The sequence below is a fragment of the Myotis daubentonii genome, chromosome 19 (assembly GCF_963259705.1).
Source record: "Myotis daubentonii chromosome 19, mMyoDau2.1, whole genome shotgun sequence".
In the NCBI taxonomy this organism is placed as follows: Eukaryota; Metazoa; Chordata; class Mammalia; order Chiroptera; family Vespertilionidae; genus Myotis; species Myotis daubentonii.
In genome coordinates this window covers 23,514,354-23,535,428 of record NC_081858.1, presented here as the reverse complement: position 1 = coordinate 23,535,428, position 21,075 = coordinate 23,514,354, and the positions used below count along the sequence as shown (strand labels likewise).

General features: G+C 52.3%; 1 protein-coding gene across 2 annotated transcripts in view; it reads right to left on the bottom strand.

Annotated features, from left to right (window-relative positions):
- Positions 1–21,075, bottom strand: part of MYO18B (myosin XVIIIB) — a 174,024-nt gene that overhangs the window by 102,229 nt on the left and 50,720 nt on the right. For both annotated transcript variants that reach the window (XM_059675770.1, XM_059675771.1), the window contains exons 17-23: positions 20,670–20,817; positions 17,254–17,413; positions 14,897–15,080; positions 13,891–14,113; positions 10,301–10,410; positions 3,451–3,516; positions 330–458 (exon numbers count right to left, since the gene is read on the bottom strand). In XM_059675770.1, the coding sequence (XP_059531753.1) occupies positions 330–458; positions 3,451–3,516; positions 10,301–10,410; positions 13,891–14,113; positions 14,897–15,080; positions 17,254–17,413; positions 20,670–20,817 (1,020 nt within the window). The remainder of the gene's footprint in view (positions 1–329; positions 459–3,450; positions 3,517–10,300; positions 10,411–13,890; positions 14,114–14,896; positions 15,081–17,253; positions 17,414–20,669; positions 20,818–21,075) is intronic.

Sequence of the window (21,075 nt, the reverse complement as noted above, 5' to 3'; positions counted from 1 at the left end):
CTTGGAAACCTCGCAGATATGTAGGCCAAGGAGGCATCATTGGTAGTTTGACATCAGTGTCCTAGAAACAACCATGACATCTTGCAAAAGGCCGCTGAGTCTCACCACACAGGGTGTGTCTGTGGACAGTAGCATAGGCAGCATGGTGGGAGGCATGGGGAGCCCTATGCACACCCAGATCCACTGGATCAGAATCTGCATGTTAACATCGTCCCACGGGGGTTGGTGCACGAGGCAAGCGTGGGAAGCGTGGGGTTACAGCCCCGGACCAGCACGGATGGTGCTCCTCCGGCATCTCACGCCTCTGCCGGGTGCACGAGGCCTCATACCTTCAGCTTCCTGAACTCCTGGCGCGACAGAAAGCCCTTGCAAGCCGCCTGGAATAAAACGAAGGTGCGGGACACCAGCTTCTCCCGCTGCTTCTCGAGCCTGGAGACCACGCCCGCCTTAAGGAAGACCTGCAAGGAGAGAGAACAGGGGGTGACTTCTCCCTGAATCAGGCTGTCTAACGCAGGAGGCGGTTGCCACACAGACCCGTCTCCTGCTTCCACCTGAAGTATCAGCAGCTGCCCTTGACTGAGGGTCTAGATTACCAAAGCTTCACGCCTCATGCCTCCTCTCTCTCTTCCTCTAGCCCCTGGTACTCAGAGTGTGGTCCATGCACCAGCAGCATCATTACTGCTGAGACCTTTTAAAAATGCAGAATCCTGGGCCCCACCCCAGGCCTGCTGCATCAGAACCAGGCTCTTGGCGCCATCCCCACGGGATGCAAGCACACGTTCTTTGAAGACCCACTGCTAAGACGGACCATGCACCAGAATCACCCGAGGAGTGAGGCGAATGCAGATCCCAGGCCTCGCCCAGGAGAGGTGTCAGGCCTGGGAATGTGCATTTTTTAAATAAATGCCGCTAGCCATCTGAGAGAAGTGCTGGCCTGGAAATACTTAGCCTGGCCTTAGAAGAAGGGACAGAGAACGGGAGGGAGGTGAAGGAGGCCCGCCTTGGTCAGGAGAGGATGGGGCCGGCCTGGCGGGTGCCACCCACAGGAGGTGCTCAGGTATCCGGTGGAAAGCAGCCAGATTTCCAGGCCTTGGCTCATCAATAATGGACGAAGGCCTCTGCAGCAGTGGGATCAATGCCTCCCTCCCTGGCACCCCACAGGGCCGCCTCCGAATAGACTACAGGGCACACAAAGCGAGGACCTGAAGCTCTGGGGCCAGGCTGTCTCCAGCCCAGAAGGTTGGGTAGCTGAGGCTGGTCTCACCTCCCAGAGGCAAAGGAAAGATGCTCTAATGAGAGCTGAGGCAGAGATGGGGAGGAGTCACGTTGCAGACACCCTTATGCTCACTTTTAAGCACTGGGCAGCTCCACCTTAGTTGGTGATATCATCAGGTCACCGGTGACATTGTCGATTACTGGTTAACATTTCATGGAGCCTTTCCCGTGTCCTGGGTCTGAACGGACCACGCGATATGCACATAGAGCACTGCACAGGCACGGCTCTATGTGGTGGTTAACACGATCTCCCCATTTTAGGGAGGGAGGAACTGAGGCCAAGACAGGCGGTTCTCCAGGATGCTCCTCCAGCAGGTGGCAACACCAGGGCTCCTTTCTATCTGACTCCAGACAAGACTGCGATTATCACTGAATGTAATTAACATTTGCATGGCATCTACATTTTTCAATGCTTTCTCCTATGTCCCATTTTACACACCCACACACACACACACCCTCTGAGGAATCTATTGGCTCAGAAAGATCATGTAATTGATTCAAGTTCACATAACCAGTGATTAACTTGAGCCCCAAGCCTTAAGCTCATCTCCTGCACCCATTCTCAATGTCACCGTGAGCCTTCATTTCCTCATTCATTACGATAGGTGCCGAGGTTTGGGGTTGAACTGCTGTTTAATTCCAGGTGGAACAGAGGGTCTCGGTATAGTCTCCACTCCCCTGAACATATTTTCTGTGATGGAGATCATTCCACCAATCCCGCAGGAAACCCGTTCTCGATGAGAAAATGAAAATTAACACACCCAATCGGTGCTAACTCTGTTTTGCCGCCCTCTGTCGCTTTACAGAACACTTCATATCAGCCAGGGACACCAAGACAATTAGCCTCATTGAAATAAAGACACGATTGACTCATTACCTATCAGATTGCCTCAATAATGACTGTATTAATTTCACAAGCTAGTGAGTCCCACAAGCTGCTATAAAAAAAAATCAATGATCAAAGTGATGACAGCACTAGTTCATATATTAGAAAAGGCGGTGGGTTCTGCCAAAACCGCTATTGATTAAGTAGGAAGCTTTCATTAAAAAAGATAATTGGAAACGACCGTACAGAGAACAGGAATAAGTCATCGCCTCGGCACAATCTTATTTTGATTTCTTTTCCTTTTAAGAGCATATCGGCGACCAGAAGGCCACTGCATGTGGAATCCACCTTTTTCATAAATGTCACGGCCCTCAGCACAGGCCTCGATAAGGCACCAGTGGCTGAAGATCACAAAGAAAAATCTAAATTAGTTGCTTTTCATGGGTCCAGCTGCTTATCGGACCAAGCAGAGTGTGACATCCTAATGACACTTTGTAATTAGCTAGTTATTAATCATAGAAAAGGAGCAAAAGGGAGGCCAGACATGATAAGCATGGCCACCTGGGTAGCTTCACCAGGAAGCTGCAATGTCACGCTCCCCAGGGAAACACTGGCCCATTCCCTGCAGGTCACGGGGGGGCGGGGGGCGTGAAGGGGGGCTGCAGAGGGGAAACAGATACATGTTCAGTGGAGTGACACAGAGCAATGAGTCTTCCACAAAAACAAAAGGGTGAGGGTCCCATGGCCAAACAGTTTGGGAAACCCCAAATACTGTATTTTCCCTCTTGAAAACTTCACATAGGAGCCTACCAGCGCTCTATGAAATTCTCCAAACACTTAAACATTTTTGGAAGAGCTTTTGGCTCAACGCCAGTTTGGAAAAAGCTATTTCTCTCAACTCTGACAATCGTGTGCTTTCTCAAGCCCCTTCTTCTCACTTATCGCTGCCCTCCAGCGAGGCCCAGAGTCGTGTCACAGTTGGCGGCGAAGCAAAGTTACGAGGCTCTGAGTGAGGACGGGTGTTTCTTCCCGGGTTTGGTGGCAGCTCTTCCTGAGGCTGCGGCAGGCAAACTGGGGTCCAGGATGTGAACTCCTCCCAACCACCGAGGCCGCTGGGAGTTTAACCACCAGAAGTGATACTCCTCAAGGTTATCCCCTCCCACATTATAGCATTTACCTTCATAGCCTCATAAGAAGTGTGAATAATGCCACTGCACTGCAGGGCAGAAAATGACTAGCCCTGGCGGAAAGGAGACATGGAGGGAGGAGACTCTGAGGTAGGCATGCATGGGGTCGCATCTGGTCCCTGCGTGATGGGCAGGAGGGCATGAGAAATAAGCTCTCCTCACCTGGCTGTGCCCCACGGCCACGGCCTTCTTCTCCAGATCCAGGGTCAGCAGGAGCTCCTCCACGGCCTGGGGAGGAGAGAACGGTCAGAGGAGAAGACAGACAGATGACGGGAAACTCCCAAAGTGGACGGTCAGGCCACCTGGACGGCTGGGAGGGAGAGAGAGGACGACCCCACCTGTCTGTGAGTTTGGGCACACAGAGCCCCACCTCACACCGGTGGTGAGCATGGACTGAGCACCTACTGTGTGCCAGCCACTCTTCTGGGATCTTCACAGACACCATCTGCTTTCATCCTCAAAGCAACCCTAGGTGGGTCATCACACTACCACGCCCAGTTCTACAGAGGAGGAAACCAAAGATACAAAACTAAGGGATGGATGTGTCTGCTATGAAAAACAATACTGTGGCTCCTAAAAAATTCAACACAGAATTACCCTATGATCCCGCAATTCCACTTCTGGATATATACCCAAAAGAAGTGGAAGAGGGACCTGGATAGATATTTGCACCCCAAAAGGGAGAAGCAACCAAGTGTCCACTGGCAGATGGATGGATTAACAAAATGGGGTACATATGTACCATGGATAGTAATCAGGGTTAAAGGGGAAGGACAGTCTGACACCTGCTACAACCTGGGTGAGCCCCGAGATCACGATTCTAAGTGAAACAGGCTGGTCACAAAGGACAAATACTGCATGAGTCACCTTATATGAAGTACCTAGAATAGTCAAATTCACTGAGACAAAAGTAGAATGGTGGTTACCAGGGGCTGGGGCCAAGGGGGTTGGGGAGTTGGTGCTTAGTGGGGACAAAGTTTCAGTTTTGCAAGATGAAAGAGTTCTGGAGACCCATGATGGTGATGGTTGCCACTGAACTGCATACTTAAAACGGTTAAAATGGTAAATTTTGTTTTGCATATTTTACCACAAAAATAAAACTAAATGAAGGCATCTCTTCAATGCTACAAGGTTACACATGAGCAAAACCAGATCTGAACTGAGGTCTGTCTGGCGAGGCTGTAGCATCTATATCTTACTGCTTCGCCTAACTTACTGCTCAGCTCCAGAGGACTCTAAGCCTCTAGGAAATCTCCCTCCCCCCCGCCTGTGTCACTAAAGTCCCCCATGACAGTCACCCCAACACTCTGTCCTTCCTTCATTGTACACACTAGAGACTGCCTCACTCCCCAAAACTTTTGCTAAATAAATGACCCAGCCATTAACCTTCTGTGTCTGACCCAGATTATAGAGGGAGAAGCCTGAGTTTAATTTATCTCTTATGCCTCCATTGCACCTGGTACTGTTCATGCATACAGTAGGAGCTCATTCAACATGATGACTGAATGAATGAGTACCCAAACAGGAGAGATTGCTGGGGTTAAGGGTGAGGGGATAGGGGAAAAGCAGGCCCATGCAAGAGAAACAAATTCACTCAGAGGTTCCTGGATGCAGCAGTAGCCAAATCCCCGGCCATTTAATGGAATTTTCCGCTTTGCATCAAGTTGAACAGCCTTGCCAGAGATCTGTGCCCTCGGACAGGTACAGGCCGTGCCTGGTTTCTCTGTGACTGCCAATTCCCCTCCCACTCCGCCCCCACGCCACCCCTCGCGGACCTTCCACCCACCGAAAACCACAAAGTCAATTTCCAGAATAAATGGCCAGAAAAGCAATTGTGACACTCGGGAAACCAAAGGTAGTATGAGCCTGGAGTAATTTAGTACATGAGTTTCAATCCCACGGGTCATCGGCATCACAGAAAACTTCCTACGATACCAAAAAAAAAAAAAAAAAAAAGCTTATTAAAAGTCTAGTCCGAGACTGTAATCCGGGAGGAAGTTCCCTCCTCTGACCTCCTGCGAGAACATTCCATGCCGCCCTGCCACAAATTGAGTGGTTTCACTTATTACATTTTAGCCAAAAGACGTTCCAAGGGAGCTATGGGCAGCAGAAAGCCTAAAACCAATATCTCCAAAGTACAACATCTTTTCTCTCTGCACAAGAGGAAAACAAAATATAAATGGGCTCAAAGTAGAAAGGATGAAACATAATTGAAACCTACAGCCCATGAAATTTTCCTAGGTCTGCCTTACAGTCAGTTCTCAGAGTAGGCACTGGGGGCTGGAGTGAGATCCACCGGGGTTGAGATCCTGGTTCTAGCACTCATGACCTAGGTAACCTAGGTGACCTTGGACAAGCATTTTACTCTGAGCTGTAGGCAACTCTTCAGAAAAAAATGGGGGTGGGAGGTGAAATAATGGCACTATCTCCGAAGATTCTGTGGTTGTGCTTGCGGAGGACTTGACGTAGTACCAGGCGCACGGGAAGCACTAATAAATACAGTGAGCTAGTCCATACCGTGTCTCAGAGCCTGTCATACCAGCTCTGTCGTGGTCAAAACCTGGTAGAGGCACTGAAAGCCATGCATTTAGCTTCCATTTCTCAGATGCACCCCCAATGCTGCCAAAACACACACCCCCTCCCTCCAATATTCAAGGATTCTTCTCCATCTTCTTGCTTCCTTACAGCCCCTGAGATGGCTGTGTAGCCAAGAGTCTTAGGGCTAACAAACACATTCTGTCCTGTTGACCTCACTTTACCGAGAAGAAAGTGCAGGTGCAGATGGTGGAGTGAGTGAGTGGAGACGGGTATGGACCTATACTTCTGACCCTCATTTTCCTCCCCTGCAAAAGGCTGATATTGTCCCCGGCCCGGGCTGTTCCAGGGTTGGGATGAGTAATTGAGAATGTGTAACATGACTTTGTAAGTGACTTTGTACTTAATTACTATTATTATCATCATCATTAATATCACTCTTAGAAACTGTCACTTGTTGGGTGAAATATCAGTGACTTCATTTGGTTGTACATTAACGGAATCATTAGCCACCAGCCGGCTGCTGGAATCCGGGGCAACGATCCAGGTTTACATAAGAGATGTCTTTGTTGTCCGGCATCTTTCTGGAATATCGGCCAAGCCATCTGAATCGCCCAGATCACTGCAGCTGATTCCTCTCGGCGTGGATGCCGAGGAAAATGTGGCTGTTCTGGCCAGTTTTCTCCTGTGTTTTTTAGCGTGACCCCTGCTCCTAGCACCTGACACATAACTCATTTATTTTCAAACTTTTGCCACAGGTACTACTGTACGCCCGTTTTAGAGAGAAAGAAAGTGAGACCCAGGGCAATGAAATGACTGGTCAAAGGTCAGATGCCAAGAAGTGATGGGGGAGAGGCCACCCCAGGGAATCCGATTCTTGAGCTTTCCTCTGCCCTCTGACCATGGGCTCTAGGCCAGGCCACCGTTCACTGGGCTGTGTGGCCCTGAGAAAGCCACCCCTCCTCTCTGATCCTCATATTCCAAAATAGGGGGTGATTATGCCTGCCCCACAAGGATGCAGTGGTGGCTTCACAAGGTCACGGAAGTACCATGCAGGAGTGAGACTTCCAGAATGATGGAGCGAGGAGATAAACCCTCTCCCCCCAAAAAGCAATGGCAAAAAGTGGATACTGTCTTTGAAAACAACCAGTTCAACACTCTGGACATTGAGCCAGGGGATACAACACATGGAGAAGCATTCATTCAAGGAAAACCTGTTAACGCTCAGGTAGGAACCCTGGGGGTTTGGGACAATCTAAGATGGGGCTCTTCCACTCCCCACCACACTCTGTGTGCAGTCATCCTGCGAGGGTGAGGCAGGCTGTGGAATCTAGCAGCGTCGTTGGCAGAAAGGAGCACTTTATATGGAGTAAAGCAGAAGAAAACCGCTCGCCCAGGATCACTGACAGAAACACTAGTGATCTTGGCTGCAGACAAGTCAGAAGGTCAATGGCACAGCCAGCCTAAGACTGTCACCCTGACTGGGGCAAGCAATGGACAATGACCAGCCGGAATGGAACAAGGCGCTGCCCCCTGAGAAAGCCCATGCTCTCTAGCCCTGCTAACAATGGCCCATGGCCTGGCCCCTGCCAACATCGTCAGCCCCTTTTCTTGACACTTGGCCTCATTTATGCCGAAGCTACACTAAGCTAGCCATGCGACATCACGGCTTCGGGTCTTTGCACAAGCAGTGCCCAATGTGTGCACTCCTGACGCCTCCACATTACCCCGCCAGGCTCCACTCAATCATCGCCTGCTCAGAGGTGTCCTCCCTGGTGCCCCACTCTCGCCCCTACTGAAAACAGCTAAAGTTTTAGGGGTGCTCCCTGGGGCATCCTAAAGCCACCCCTCTGTGGAAATGGCTTAAGTATTTCTCCCCCAGTGAGGCTGTGTTCTGTTCATCCCTGTATCTGCGGCACCTAGTCCAGGGCCTGCTGCAAAGTAGGTACTTGGCTAAAGTTGAACCAAGTTTATGATAACTTTTAAATTAACATCAGGAACGGCACATCCTGTAGAGAACTTCACCAGACGCTGCTGGTCCTCAGAGAGCTCCCATTCCAGCGTGAAAAATGTTCAACACCACTGATCGCCAGGGAAATGCAAACTGAAACCACAATGAGATGCCACCGCCTGGCTGGGTGGTGATGGCCTCAGCTGCCTCTGCTGTGAAGTGGGGATAATCCCTATTTATCTTTTGAGGATGGTTTCAGGTCAAGGATCTGTAACCTTTTCACTCTGTGCCAGAAACACTGTGGTGAGACTGTGCGCGTGTGGTAAAAGGCACGTGCTTTGTTTCAGGAACACAAGGCAAGCAGTGGGTAACCACCACATGAGAGCACTTCACTGGGAAAGAGTCTTGGTGTGAAACACCAATGGTTAGGCGCCCACATCAGGCACACAGGGGACCTCACCAAGGCCCACTGTATACCCGACAGCGCATTCCCTCTGCTTCCCTCTAGTGCCCGACGACAATATTGACCTTTTCTAGCTGTCAAACTTGTCTTCTCCAATCCTGAGGTCTTCACTGCTTTACACACACAGGCTGACAGTTTGCCCACCCGAGCACATGTTCATGCATAATTCATGGCCTATCACGTTGCCTGGGAAATGAATATTTATCAGCTTCCTCATAAGAGGCAGGATGCTGTTTCCTTTCGTTGCTACCAAAAATTTGATGCTGCCGCAAATGAGATTTGTGAGCAAATGAAAAAAGAATAAGAAGAGGCAAAAACTTCGCACCAAGTCCATTCCACTTGTAATTTTCCATTTTCCCAGGCCTCCAGCGTGTGCGTGGAGGTGGTTTCGGTTTGGCTACGACAGGGAACTGCTGAGTCGTTCGGAATAGAAACTCTTCCATATGCTACACCCACTGCCAGTGCACAAGACTCCCCACACCGCACATCCGTGCTGTTTTCAACTGCAGAGGAGCCCAAGACCTTTCAATGGCTCCATTCCAAATGCCCTGAACAGAGATCAAGTTGGGGGGACCTAGGACAGAGAACCCCAAATGAAGACGGATACACAGTGGTTAGTGGCTTCCAAAATGGGCAGCTGCCCAGGGAGGGAACAGCCCTGCACTGCATGAGCTGGGACTGGTGTCCCCTCCCCACGGTGAGTTGGAAAGGCCACATGGAAGGCACTGCCCTGTCTCCAGGAGGTGGCCTGTGCCCTGGGCCCGCCTGCTGAGGAGAGCCAGGAGAGGACCTAACGATTGTGAGTATTTACTCTTCCAGCCCAGTGACTCACTGACTGATGATCCCAAGTGCACGTGGGCACATCCACCTGGAGGTGAAGGTTCAATATGGCTGTAAAAATACAGTCCGTGTGGCTTGGTTGCCATCTCTCTGGCCTTGAAAGATGCTGATGATGCTGATAATAGGAGCTCATACAAATCGAGGCCTTAGCACGCAGCAGGCTGTGTCAAGCACTTCAACTATTCGAGTCCATATAGTCCTCAAACTCCCACTGAGGTAGGCATTGTTGCTGTACCCCATTTACAGGTGAAGAAAACTGAGGCAGAAACAGGAAGGAACTTGCTTATGCTCACACAGCCCCAGCTGAGACTCAAGTGCAGGTCTTGTGATTCTGGAGCCCATGCTGTCTCCACTGGCCTCACTGGAACCAAGAAACTTGGGTTCAAGGACAAAACCCACGAATGCCTGGCTGTGTAGCCCCAGGGGAGTCAATTCGTCTCTTCATTTGTAAAAGGGCCATCTCGCTCCTATACTGCAGGGCTGTTGCAAGGATGCGATGGGATTTTGCAAATTCTAAAGAGCTCTGTGGTCATCAATCAGCTGGTGGCCACTCTCAATAGAAAATTATTGGGGGTGTGGCACTGGGGGTGAAGCTGAGGTTCCAGCCCTAGGAGTTCACAGTAGCATTGAAGAAAGGAGACACAGGGGCAGAAATAGGGGGTCAGGTATGTGTATTCATTCACTCATTCCTTCGTTCAACAGAGAATTGATGGGACGCTTGCTATGAGCCAGAAAACACACAGGGGGACCTATTAACTTTGAATAAGGAGAAATGCTGTACAAACATTAAAACAAGGTGATGTGATGGAGAGTAACAGTTGAGCCAGGATCGGAACAGCAAGCTGACAGTGGCCATGCAAACACAGCCCCCTTTTCATAGACCATCTCAGGGTGCTGGTGTGAGAGAACTCCCTCGGGAAAGATGGCTTTTCATCTTGCTGGGGGCCCTTGCAGTTGGGACATGCTCTCCTCCTGGCTAATTCTTTGCCTGTATTTCCTCACACAGGGTTTCGAAAGTGATTCTGAATCACTGGGATGGGTAGTGTCCTAAGGGGCATGGTGGGGGGTGCAGTCTAGGGGTCTGGGCCACACCTCACACCACCCTCATCTTTGCCTCCAAGGCTCGGCTCTCAGATCCCAGTTGGTCGAGATGGCCCCTTCTCTTCCCCTACGGAACAGAAGCACCCAGGGCCTCCACCACCCCGGCACCCATCTCCACATACCTTCCTCTCATCGACTCCCTCAGTGGCCAACATGAGCTTCTTCGTGAGCAGGGGGTCCAGCACTTGGAATCGCCGGCGGAACTGCGTGAGCCCCATGTGGTCAGCATAACCTGGGGGAGCGGGGAGCGGGCAGGAGAAGAACCGGTATCTAGGTGAGAAACCCAGCCCAGGGCCCTGCTCCTAATGTGCTATGCGGACTCATTAGGGGGCCTCAGTTTCCCCATTTGCTAACTTCAGAGATCGGGTTCAGTCCGCATTTTCTGAATGTCTCTGCAGAACACAAACCCTATAAAACGCTCCACTGCAAGTTTGAAAAAGCTGGGCTCGCATCCGCCTCTTGGGACGTCCCGATGTGAGTCAGCATCGCTGTCAAGAGGCTCGGAGAACCTCTGCATGGAAGATGCCAGGTTAGCTTTGCTTCACCCGGAGGTTTTTCCAAACCTGCTCAACCATGGAAAATCTTTTTCCTTTTTTTGTCTAATACCTATTATCAGCCACGAAGGAATGCTGAATGGGATAGCACCTAAGAGTTCCTGTGAATCTAACATGTAGGATGCACACAGCTGCACGCACCCCTCTGCGTGGACACGGGAGGGGCTCTGGAGGCTCCCAGGAAGGTGGCATGAGAGCCGGACTTTGGAGGAGCCATAAGAGTTTGTCAGAGGATTTGGTGTGGAAGGGACGTCTAGGCAGAGAGAGGTGGAGCAGGGAAACCGAATGTTGTTCCATAGTCAGCAACAGCCAGCATTTACTGAGCACCTCCGTGTGCAAGACACAAAGATAGCAACTCCCCTGTGTGACAGACACTCTGGGCCTGCATTACTGTATCTGTTTTACACATGTGGAAACTGAGGCCCAGAGAATTAAGTCACTTGCACAAAGCCACACGGATGGTAACTCTCCCAGCTGGGGTTCAAATCCAAACAATGACAATAACTGATCCAGTGGAGAGTAGACAATGATGGGTCAAAGGTGAGCAGGGACTGGATCCCAAAGGAACTTGAACTCTAACCCCAAACCTTAAGGTTTGGATATCAGGGACATGGTAGAATCTTAGTGGCCTAAAAACTAAAAACAAACAAAAAAACACCACTAAAACAAACAAACAAAACCACTCTCAAGTAGCCTGATGGGAGGAAGTCTGATGAAATGTCACTACTTTTGAGACTTTGCTCCACAGTAAGCCAAATGCATAAACCATGAGGAAGAGTGACAGTGCCTGCAGGTGGCAAATGCCAGGAGACTTCCTGGAGGAGGAGGAGGAGGAGGAGGAAGAGAGTCTCCAGTCAGGTTCAAAGGATGCTGACTGAAGAGAGATGGGGTGGGGGGAAACTGGGAGGTTTCAAGCCTGCCCTTTGGGTCAGATGATCTGGGTTCACATCCCATTTCTGCCCTCATTAGCCCTTTGACTGGAGACAAATGGCCCCATCTCTCTGAGCGTCAATTTCCTCACCTGTCAGATGAGAATCACATCTATTTTCCCAGGCCCCTATGATTAAATCTGGTGATGATTACAGTAACAGAGGCTAACATGCATCGAGTGCCTTCCCACATCGGTCTAAGTGTTATTACCTATTCACTCCTCAGACCCTCCACAGCTGAGATCCGAACTATTACAGGTGAAAGACACAGGAGGCACATCTCGGGACCTGCCGGTGTCAGTCACAGTCAAGCCCAGGCCCACGCCCTCCAGAGTCTGAACTGTGCCCACCAGGACGTAAGACACGTAATGTTTAATGAGCATTTTCTATACGCCAGCCGCTGTACTCTGTGAGACTGATGCTTGTTACTATGTGTGACGACAGTGTCTGGCGCATCATAGGTACTGAACAAACAGCAGGCCTATGTGTGCATCTGTAGATGTATGTACATGTTATACGTGCATGAATTCAAAACCATAAATATTTTATATACGTATGTAGCTAGAGATGCATGTAAATATTTCCTGTATGGTGTGAGAAAGACAGAAGCAATTTAGAGCAGAAAGAAAAAATGGGAAATGAACCAGGTCTGGGAGGCAGACAATGGAAATGTCTACCACAAGGCATCCGCCCTCCACTTGGTTGGAAAACTCATCCTGACGGAGTTGGGCGATGCTGAGAACGCAGAGGACAGACACTGCAGTGAGGACATGCGGCCTGGGGAAGGGGACCGCTGACCCGAGTGTGCACACAGGGGCTCTAACGGGCAGTCCAGGGCGCCTGCAGAGGCCCAGCGCTCTCTGCCAGCCAGCCAGGCAGAATCGATCGGTCGCCGCTGTGGCTGTGACCATCTCCTCTCGCTCCTCCCGAGACATTATCTGTCTCCCTCCGCCCGATTGTGCAGGCTGGAGGGAGAATCAATGAGACGCTCAGGGGAGTGAGGGCCTCATCTCTGCTTCCTGCTGCTCCCAGCTTCTCCATCAAATGCCTTGGGCCCAGGGTGCCATTATTAACACACTGGGAACAGGTGGGGGCAGCGGCCACAAGCTGGGGTGTCAGTGACCACAGAGACATTAAACAAACGGGGGTCCACCTGGGCTCCCCACCAGCCCCAGCTACCCCACCTTCTGCAGAGAGACTTCCTGTGCCTAAGGCATTCCTAAAGGGCAGAGAGGGGCCTCATGTGCTGGCCTCTGGGGTCTGAGAGGCAGAAAAGAAAGGGAAGGATTCAGATCAGACTCAGCTCCTGAGATGAGCCGGTGGTGGGAATTTTGGGTGCGTGCCCACTTTCTAAAACACAGGCCTGGAAGACTTCACTCCTCTGACTACACCCTCTTACCCCCCACCACCCATCACTGCCTCAGCTGGACCTGGGAGAACCCAACTTCCAGAGACCAGTTCACAGCCTTCCCCGCTGGACCTGCCCCCCTCACAAGTCCCTCCTTAGTTTTGAACCCCCTTTCCTGAAATCCCAGGCTGGGCAGTGCCTCCCTGCCTTTGCATATGCGGATCCCTCTGCCCAAGGTTCCCTCTCCCCTCCCCGACACCCCGGGCCCCAGGGTGAGCTGCTCATTTCGTTTCTAGACCCAACTAAGATGCTCCCTCCTCTAGGAGGTCTCCCCAGTCTCGCCAATGAGAGCCCAGAGCTTCCTCCTCCAGGCATCCACGTACCGCCTGCATCCCCGTGTGACACGTGCCCTTGCCACATTGCATTATCATCACCGGTTTCCACACTGATCTCCCAAACCAGGCTGAGCATCTTAACCAAAGCACCCCTCATTGGGGGAACTCGACTCTCGATCCCAAAGTAGAAGCTCCTAACATGTTTGTTGTTGGAAGGAAGATGAGTAAGACACAGCCCTAGCCTTCCAGGAGCACACAACTATTTCAAGAAATAAAAAGGGCTTAGGATTTAAAGAGACCTAGATCCAAATCCAGGCTCTGCCATGTCCCAGCTGTGTGACCCTGAGCATGTCTTTTGACCTCCCTGAGCTTCCGTTTCCTCATCTGTAAAATGGGTGTGCTCACAGCCTCCCCCCTCACAGGGCTCCTGGGAAGAGTCAGAGAGCTCCTGGCACATCATTGATGCTCTTGTCCCTGGGGTGCCCCTGGTCGGTGGGCATGTCCCAGGCGTCAGAGACAAGGTACTCACTCCCCATTGGCTCTTACCTGCCCTGTGCAGACGCAGCGCCTCCAGGATGTAGGAGCCTGAAAGCTGGACCCTCAGTGCGGGGATGTCCAAGGGCAGGGGCCCGCCTGCTCCGGGCTTGTCCCCATCAGGCTGCGGCGGGGTCGGAGCACCCTGCCCTCCCCTGCTCTCCACCGTGAGGCTCGGCACCAGGCAGTGGATGAAGTGTAACTGAGACCTTCGGATCATACTGGACAACGCATCCTAGAACCGGAGGAGAGGGGTCAGGGCCAGCTGTCCAGGGTGAGACAGACAGGGGTCAGGACATCCCCCAGCAAACACTCATCCTCGCCTGAGCATCTCCTGGGGCCCTCTGTCCGACACCAAGGACCTCCTACCTATGGCCTGCTTCGTGCTCATGAAGACCAGGGGGCCTTCAGAATAGCCCTTGTTGTAACAGATGGAGAAACTGAGGCACGGAGAGGGCAAGGGAGTGGCCCAGCCGAAGAGGTAGACTAGAACCCAGGGCCTGATCTGTGGGCTTTTCCAGTATAAGATGCTATGAAGTTTTTTTCAAAACTTACCCTTCCCGTGCCCCCACCCTCTGGACTCAGCATAACGACTGACCAATCAAATTTCCTCATTTGCTACTGAATGAACGTTTCTAGGTAACAGTTACAGCCCGTGCTGCAGCCTGCTGCTTCTCCCAGGGAGAGCCTGGTGGTGAACATGTGGGCCCTGGGTAGGGAGGAAGGCAGGCGGGCCTGGCATGGTCAGAAGGACAGAGTGGCTCCTGCAAACTGCCTGAAGCCACTCAAGTCAACACCAAGTAGCCGAGGCTTTGACCTCAGACTGGGACCATCACCCCCCAGGAGTGTGACTGTGGCCTAGTTTCCTTGCCGCCCTGAGTGGCAGTGTCCTCCTCTGTGGCATTCAGGGCGATGCCTGCCCTCCAGCCTCACTGGGAGGTTAGAGGTGCTACAGGTAGGTGACCCGACCTGGAGGAGGGGAGGGACGCATGGCCGTGGGGACAGGGCACCCACTCACCATCTGCAGCTTGATCTGGGAGCAGGGGGCTCGCCTCTTCACCGCGGCAAAGCTGCTGGCGAAGGTCCTCCTCACGGCGCAGCTCCTCTGCAGGGCCTGCTGGGAGGTGCCCTCCAGGCCGGCCACCGCGCGGCACACGGGCGGCAGCTTGGCCCGGGCCTGGAACAGGCTCCTCAGCTCCTCCCTGGCAGGTCCAAGGGGGAGAGAGGGCCTTTAGGGCTCTCAGGGGAGATGGGTCCACTTTGCTTCCTGCTGACCTGCTTCCTGAACCCTCCCCGTGAATCACACCTGCTGGTCACTGTCCTCGGCCAGGTGAGCCTTTGTCTCATGACCAATGCCAGCTCCTTCCTCGGGCCCCTCTCCTCCGTTAGAGCCTCTCTCCTTTGCTGGGTATCCCTGCTGCTTCCATGCCTGCGGGGATCCTAAGCCTGCACCTTCTCGGAGGGCAGAAGCATCTCTGGGAGCCCAGAACAGGCCCAGCACAGAGTAGGTAGTTACTCTCTGTTTCACACAACAATGAAGGACTCGCAGGCTGAGCAGTCAGTATGTGGACCAGTCAATGAAAAGTCCGGCCTGATCCGAGGGGCGGGTAGTGCCTTCCCTGGGCGCTCCTGCGAGGTCCAGGTTCTGAGATTGGTGGGTCAGGGCCAGGGCCCCTGGAGGCTCCGCTCTGGAAAGCCTGAGCTGGCCCGCCTACTTCAGTGGCAGACGAGGATTAAGAAGGCTGGGCACCTCCTACCGTTCCCTGCACGCCCAGGACATGCCCAGCCCTGTTATCCATTGCCCTCCATGCCTGACTCCACTGTGCAAACTGTTGAGTAAATAAGTCTCAAATGCCCAAAGATGCTTAAAGTGGTTAAATGCCTGACCGAGCACAAAGACCAACAATGGCTTGAAGACACTTGCATTGAAATAAAAAGCTAGGGAGGGACTGGGGGGGCCTGGAAGCAGGAGCCCCGAGAGGAGAGGGCAGGGCCCTGGGGCATGTAAGCACTACCCCTTGGTATAGGGAGAGGAAGCCATACCCTTAGTCCCGGTCCCTATACAGGGACTGTCCCATCTGTGAGGTTGGGAGACTTCACCTTTGGCCTTCAGTTTATTCTGTGAGTCACGTGTCCTCTCTGGGCCTCAGCTTCTGATATATAAGGCAGAAGTGCCTGACCAAAACGTGAGTGTCCAAGAACCTCCTGAGAAGCTTGTCAGCTAAGCACGTCCCGGGGCCCTCCCCAGAGAGACTGGGTGGCGCCCGGGAATCAGAATGCCAAGCAAGCTGTCCTGGCGCATCTGGCGCTCTTGGCTGCAGATCGACACGCGGAGGAAAAGCACTGTTTGCTCTCAGAAATCACCAATGCTTGGCTCTCGAGCGCACAAGACCTCCCAATGGGATTTACTCCCAACCTGCCCGCTCTTTCACTCCCATGAGCACGACTTCGCACACGCTGTTCCTTCCTCCAGAAGGTTCCTTGCTCACCAGGCCATCTGGCCCACAGAGGTCTGCCTCACCCTTTCCGAACCCCACACTCCTCACCCAGCCTGAGCCACAGGATCCTGGAGCAGGAAGGGAATTTCCATGGCCACGGTGAGACGTGGGTTGAGGGCCTGCTAGGAGCCAGGCTACCTAATAAGCCATCAGTCATGTCATTAAAACCTTCCATCAGACATGGCAGCTTGGCATCACACCCACTTCTCAGATTATGAAACTGAGGCCCAGGTCATGCAGCTTGAAAAAGGGCAAAAGCAGAATTTGAGTATCTGCCTGACTTCAAAGCTGTGCAACATCTACGAAATCTTGTGGTCTTGTCCAACAAACCCTGATTTTATCGTGGAGAAAGCACACACACACACACACACACACACACACGCATGCACGCACTTCCAGTAACTCTCTGAACCAAAGGCGGCGATTGCTGCCAGCCCTCGGCCCGCACTTTGAAAATAGCAGCCAGGGAATGCAGTGAGGTTTTTTTTTAATGCTACAAAACATTATCACTTCGGTTTTACAACCCCCTCGTTCTAGGATGTCTATAAAAGCTGTTCCAGTCACATCATCTCTCAGATACTTAATGAAAGGCAAAGAGCCGAAATAAGAAGTCACAGCCTTGGACATTTGTTCCACCTGCCCGGAGGCCGGCTCTTCTCCTCGGCTGGGCTCTCTGGCCCTGGGGAGACATTGCACTGCTCCGGTTTGAATTACGGCCCTGTCGTTAGAGACGTCCAGGAGCAGCCCTCACCCGCTGGGTTGTTGTGACTGCACAGCCCTGCAGGGGGGTGGCGTGTGGGGGGGTGGCCGGGGGGGGGGGGATGAGCTGCAGCACCTCCAGTGGCCCTGAGCTGGCCCTGGCCCTGGCCGGACTCACCTTTTCGAGTGCTGCAGGACCTGGGGGGCGTCCAGGGCTGAGAGGTTGGGCTTGGCCCTGTGGAGCCAGCCCGTGAGGTCATAGCGCACGGGGTCCTGTCCCCGCTGGTGGGCGATCTCACACTGGAGGGGCTGCTCACAGGGTCGAAGGGCAGAGGTCCCTGAAAGCAGACAGCGCATGAGTGCGGGGGCCCAGGGGGGACACTGCGGTCACTTGGCGTCACCAAGAACACACTCGTTGCATTTTAATTTGTCTCTAGGCAGCTAGAGCTGACCGTTCTGGGGACCCACATTTCCCCTGCTCTGTGCATTTATCGCATTATTTCCCACATGGATTTTATTCCTCCTTATAGTCCTGAATCTAGAATATCCCAAGCATCATTAGTGCATACAACCTGCATGATTTTTTTACCAGGCCCATGAATCACCTGGGCTGTTATTAATGTTTTCCTTAACTCGACTTGCATTTTTACAGATAAACCCATTTATAAAGGAACATTATGTTGCAGGTTTGGAGGGCAAACGATATTTATTTTTTAATAGTCACGAAAATAAATACATAATTATTTAAAATGTTGAAAATATTTGTATCTTGAATACCATCATCCAAATAAAGGCACAGGCACAACCTACTCTTGGGAGATGCTGGCAGACACTTCATTGGGAGGGTCTGAGTGGGAGAAACAAATGGGCTTGAAGTTGGAGAAGACCTGAGTTCAAATCCCGACTCCACTACTCATGACTGCATGCCAGCGGCTGTGCCACTTAAATCTCTGAGCCATGAGGGTTGCCCAGCCCCCTGCAAACACACCTGCGGCGAGAAATAGCAGACAGCGAGGCAGGTTAGCCAGACCCCGGGGTCCTGCTTGATTGACAGCTCTCGCTCACTCAGCCAATCGGAAAGCCCTAGAGGCAAAGACTGTTGTTTTTTTAAAACAAAATGTCTGAGTCACTGTCTCTCAGTCAGTCCGAGATAAAGGAGTAACAGTCTCTCCCCTGGGAAGGAGGGCATCCTGCTGGGGCATCTGGGATGGGCGTCTGGGGCCTCACGGGAAAAGAAGAGGGCCCACAGATTAGGCAAACCCCCTCCTGTCCCAGCCACGCCCTACAGGACACTTTCTGCTTCTGGCCCTACTTTCTGTCTCTTTTGTCCAAAAGTCAAGATGCAGAAAGCATTCCACCTGAGGAATCGTTTCATCTGCTTCAGGACCGGTGGGTTTCCGCACCTTCATCTATCCGGTACCAGGAGTCACTGTCCTCCTCACCGTGCCAGCGCTCTGGGTGCTGTGACTACAGAGGCGACCAGCCCAGTGCTGCCTGATGCCCCAGGTGATGGTTGCCATGGACCAGAGGGGAAGGGAGACGGGCGCAGGCGGGTGGGAGTTATTATTTTACACAAGGTGGTCAGGCAGGTCCCTACGACCCGCAGGTGAGGGAGAGATGCATACTGATGTGTGACGGAAGAGCGTTCCCAGCAGAAGAGACAGCCGGCACAGGACCCTGAGGTGGGGATGTTGAAGGGGCAGCTGAGAGAGCAGTGTGATTGGAACAGAGCGAGAGAGGAGAGGGGAAGGGCAAATGGCAGAGTCTTCGGGGGCCCTGCCTTGGTGCAGGCACCAGGGAGTCAGCAGAGAACAGACGTACCCGCGTCGTGCACCCTGGGGGCTCCCAGGATGTCCGAGGGCCTGAGGAGCAAGTACACAGATAACAGCATCCACAGTCCTGGAAAAGGCCCTGAGGGAAGTGACCAGGGAGCTGTGATGGGACAGCGTGGCTGGGAGGGGACAGCTCAGGCAGCGTCGGGGAGGGCTCTGCGGCGGGGCTTTCTGGGCAGCGAGCTGCAGGGGAAGGATGTACAACGCTTCTTGGCCCACATGAGCTCATCTGCCCTCACTCCAGTCCCCTGGGAGGCGACTTCCCAGAAGCCACACACATTACAGTGAAGTCATGGAGCGGGATCCAACCCAGGTCTCTGTGGAAGGAAGCCTGGGGAGCTCTGAACAGCTCGGCCTCCTGGCTGTTCTGCATCTGGGTGTGGCTCCTCCTCCACCCCCACACCCCAAAAGCCCCATGCCTTCCCGGCCCGTGTGGTTGAGTTGTGGAGCATCCACCTATGAACCAGGAGGTGACAGTTCGATTCCCGGTCAGGGCATATATGTAAATATATATATATATATATATATATATATATATATATATATACACACACACATACCATATATATTTAGATATTTTATAAATTGTGTAATTATATGTAATTGTATTTCGTGGCTGTGTTGCTATAAAGACAAATAGATTACTCTTAATAACACATGCATGAACTGTATTACTTTCCTGTGGCTGCCATAACGAAGTACCAACACTGGGTGGCCTAAACAACAGAAATACATTTCTCAGAGTGCTGGAGCCATCGATGCTGCTTAAAAATCTTGTCCTGGCCCTGGATGGTGTTGCTAAATGGTTAGAGCATCAGCCCTCACACATATATGGGTTGTGGGTTCGATTCCTGGTCAAGGGCATGTTTGCACCCCATACCAGGTTGGGGTGTGTGCAGGAGGCAACCAGTCAATGTGTCTCTCACACTGATGTTTCTCTCTCTCTCTCTCTCTCTCTCTCTCTCTCTCTCTCTCTCTCTCTCTCTCTCCTCTTCTCTTCCACTCACCTCCCTTCTTCCACTCTCTCTGAAGAAGCAATGGAAAAATATCCTCCGGTGAGGATTACCAAAACAAAAAAAATCATGCCCTGATGTGAGAGCGAGAATGCTGCATAAATGTCTGGACAGGGGCCTCGGCTGGTCCCCTTGGGGTAGAGGCTCCCGCAGCCTGAACCCAGAGGATGGCGGCTCTGAGCGCTGCCTTATTTCTTTCTCCAACCCTTTCCCCAATTTCTCACAAACCACTCCCATCAGACATGTACCCCAAACATGTCACTGAAATTATTCTTGTCTCAGTAGCCAATGGCCTCTATGTGGCCTAGCCAGTGGCCAGCCCTCAGCCACTCCTCACTTGACCTCTTAGTAGCTTTGATTTGGTCCGTTCACATTCTCCTGGCTTCCCTCCTGCCTTCCTAGCCACTCTTCCTCAGTCTCCTTTGCTGATCGCTCACCTTATCCCTGGCCCCTTGACACTGGAATGTCCTAGGGCTGAGTCCTTGACCATCTTCTCAGCCAACCCTCATTCCCTTGGTGACCTCAAGAGGAATTATGAGCCGCACGAGGCCAGTTCACCACAATATAGCACAGTATCCAGCACACAATAGCTGCTCAATACATTCGCTGGATACACAAATAAATGAGCACATGAATGAATGAAAGCATACACAGGCACACTCAGACCCTGCCCTGTGCAGGCCTTATCAGGGCTTTTTCTGCTGCTGACAAGGACTGATTCCAGCTCCCTTACAGCCTCACTCCTTTACCTTCTGCGCCAGCTCCTTTCTTCTCGAAGGCTGCACAGAGACGCTCGAGCACCGCGCTGTCACTGGAGCCCTCCACCCGGACCTCCTCGTCCAGGACCCAGAAAAGGCCCTTGGCATCCGCAGCACCTCCTCCAGGTGGTAGGCGGACCTGGCGTGAGACCCATGATACACTGAGGAGCCTGATCCCCAACAGATGCCAGTCCTGGCTTCTCTTCCCCCTTCAGGAGTCAGGGGAGCTGAACCCCAGGCATCGTTACTCAAACATATGGCCCGGACCCATGCTTCCATTCATTACCACTCATCCCAAAACCATAACACTAACAACCCACCTCTATCCTCATTTCCTGTGTGACTTTGAGCAACTCGCTGCACCTCTCTGAGCCTCGTTTCCTCTAATGTAAAGTGG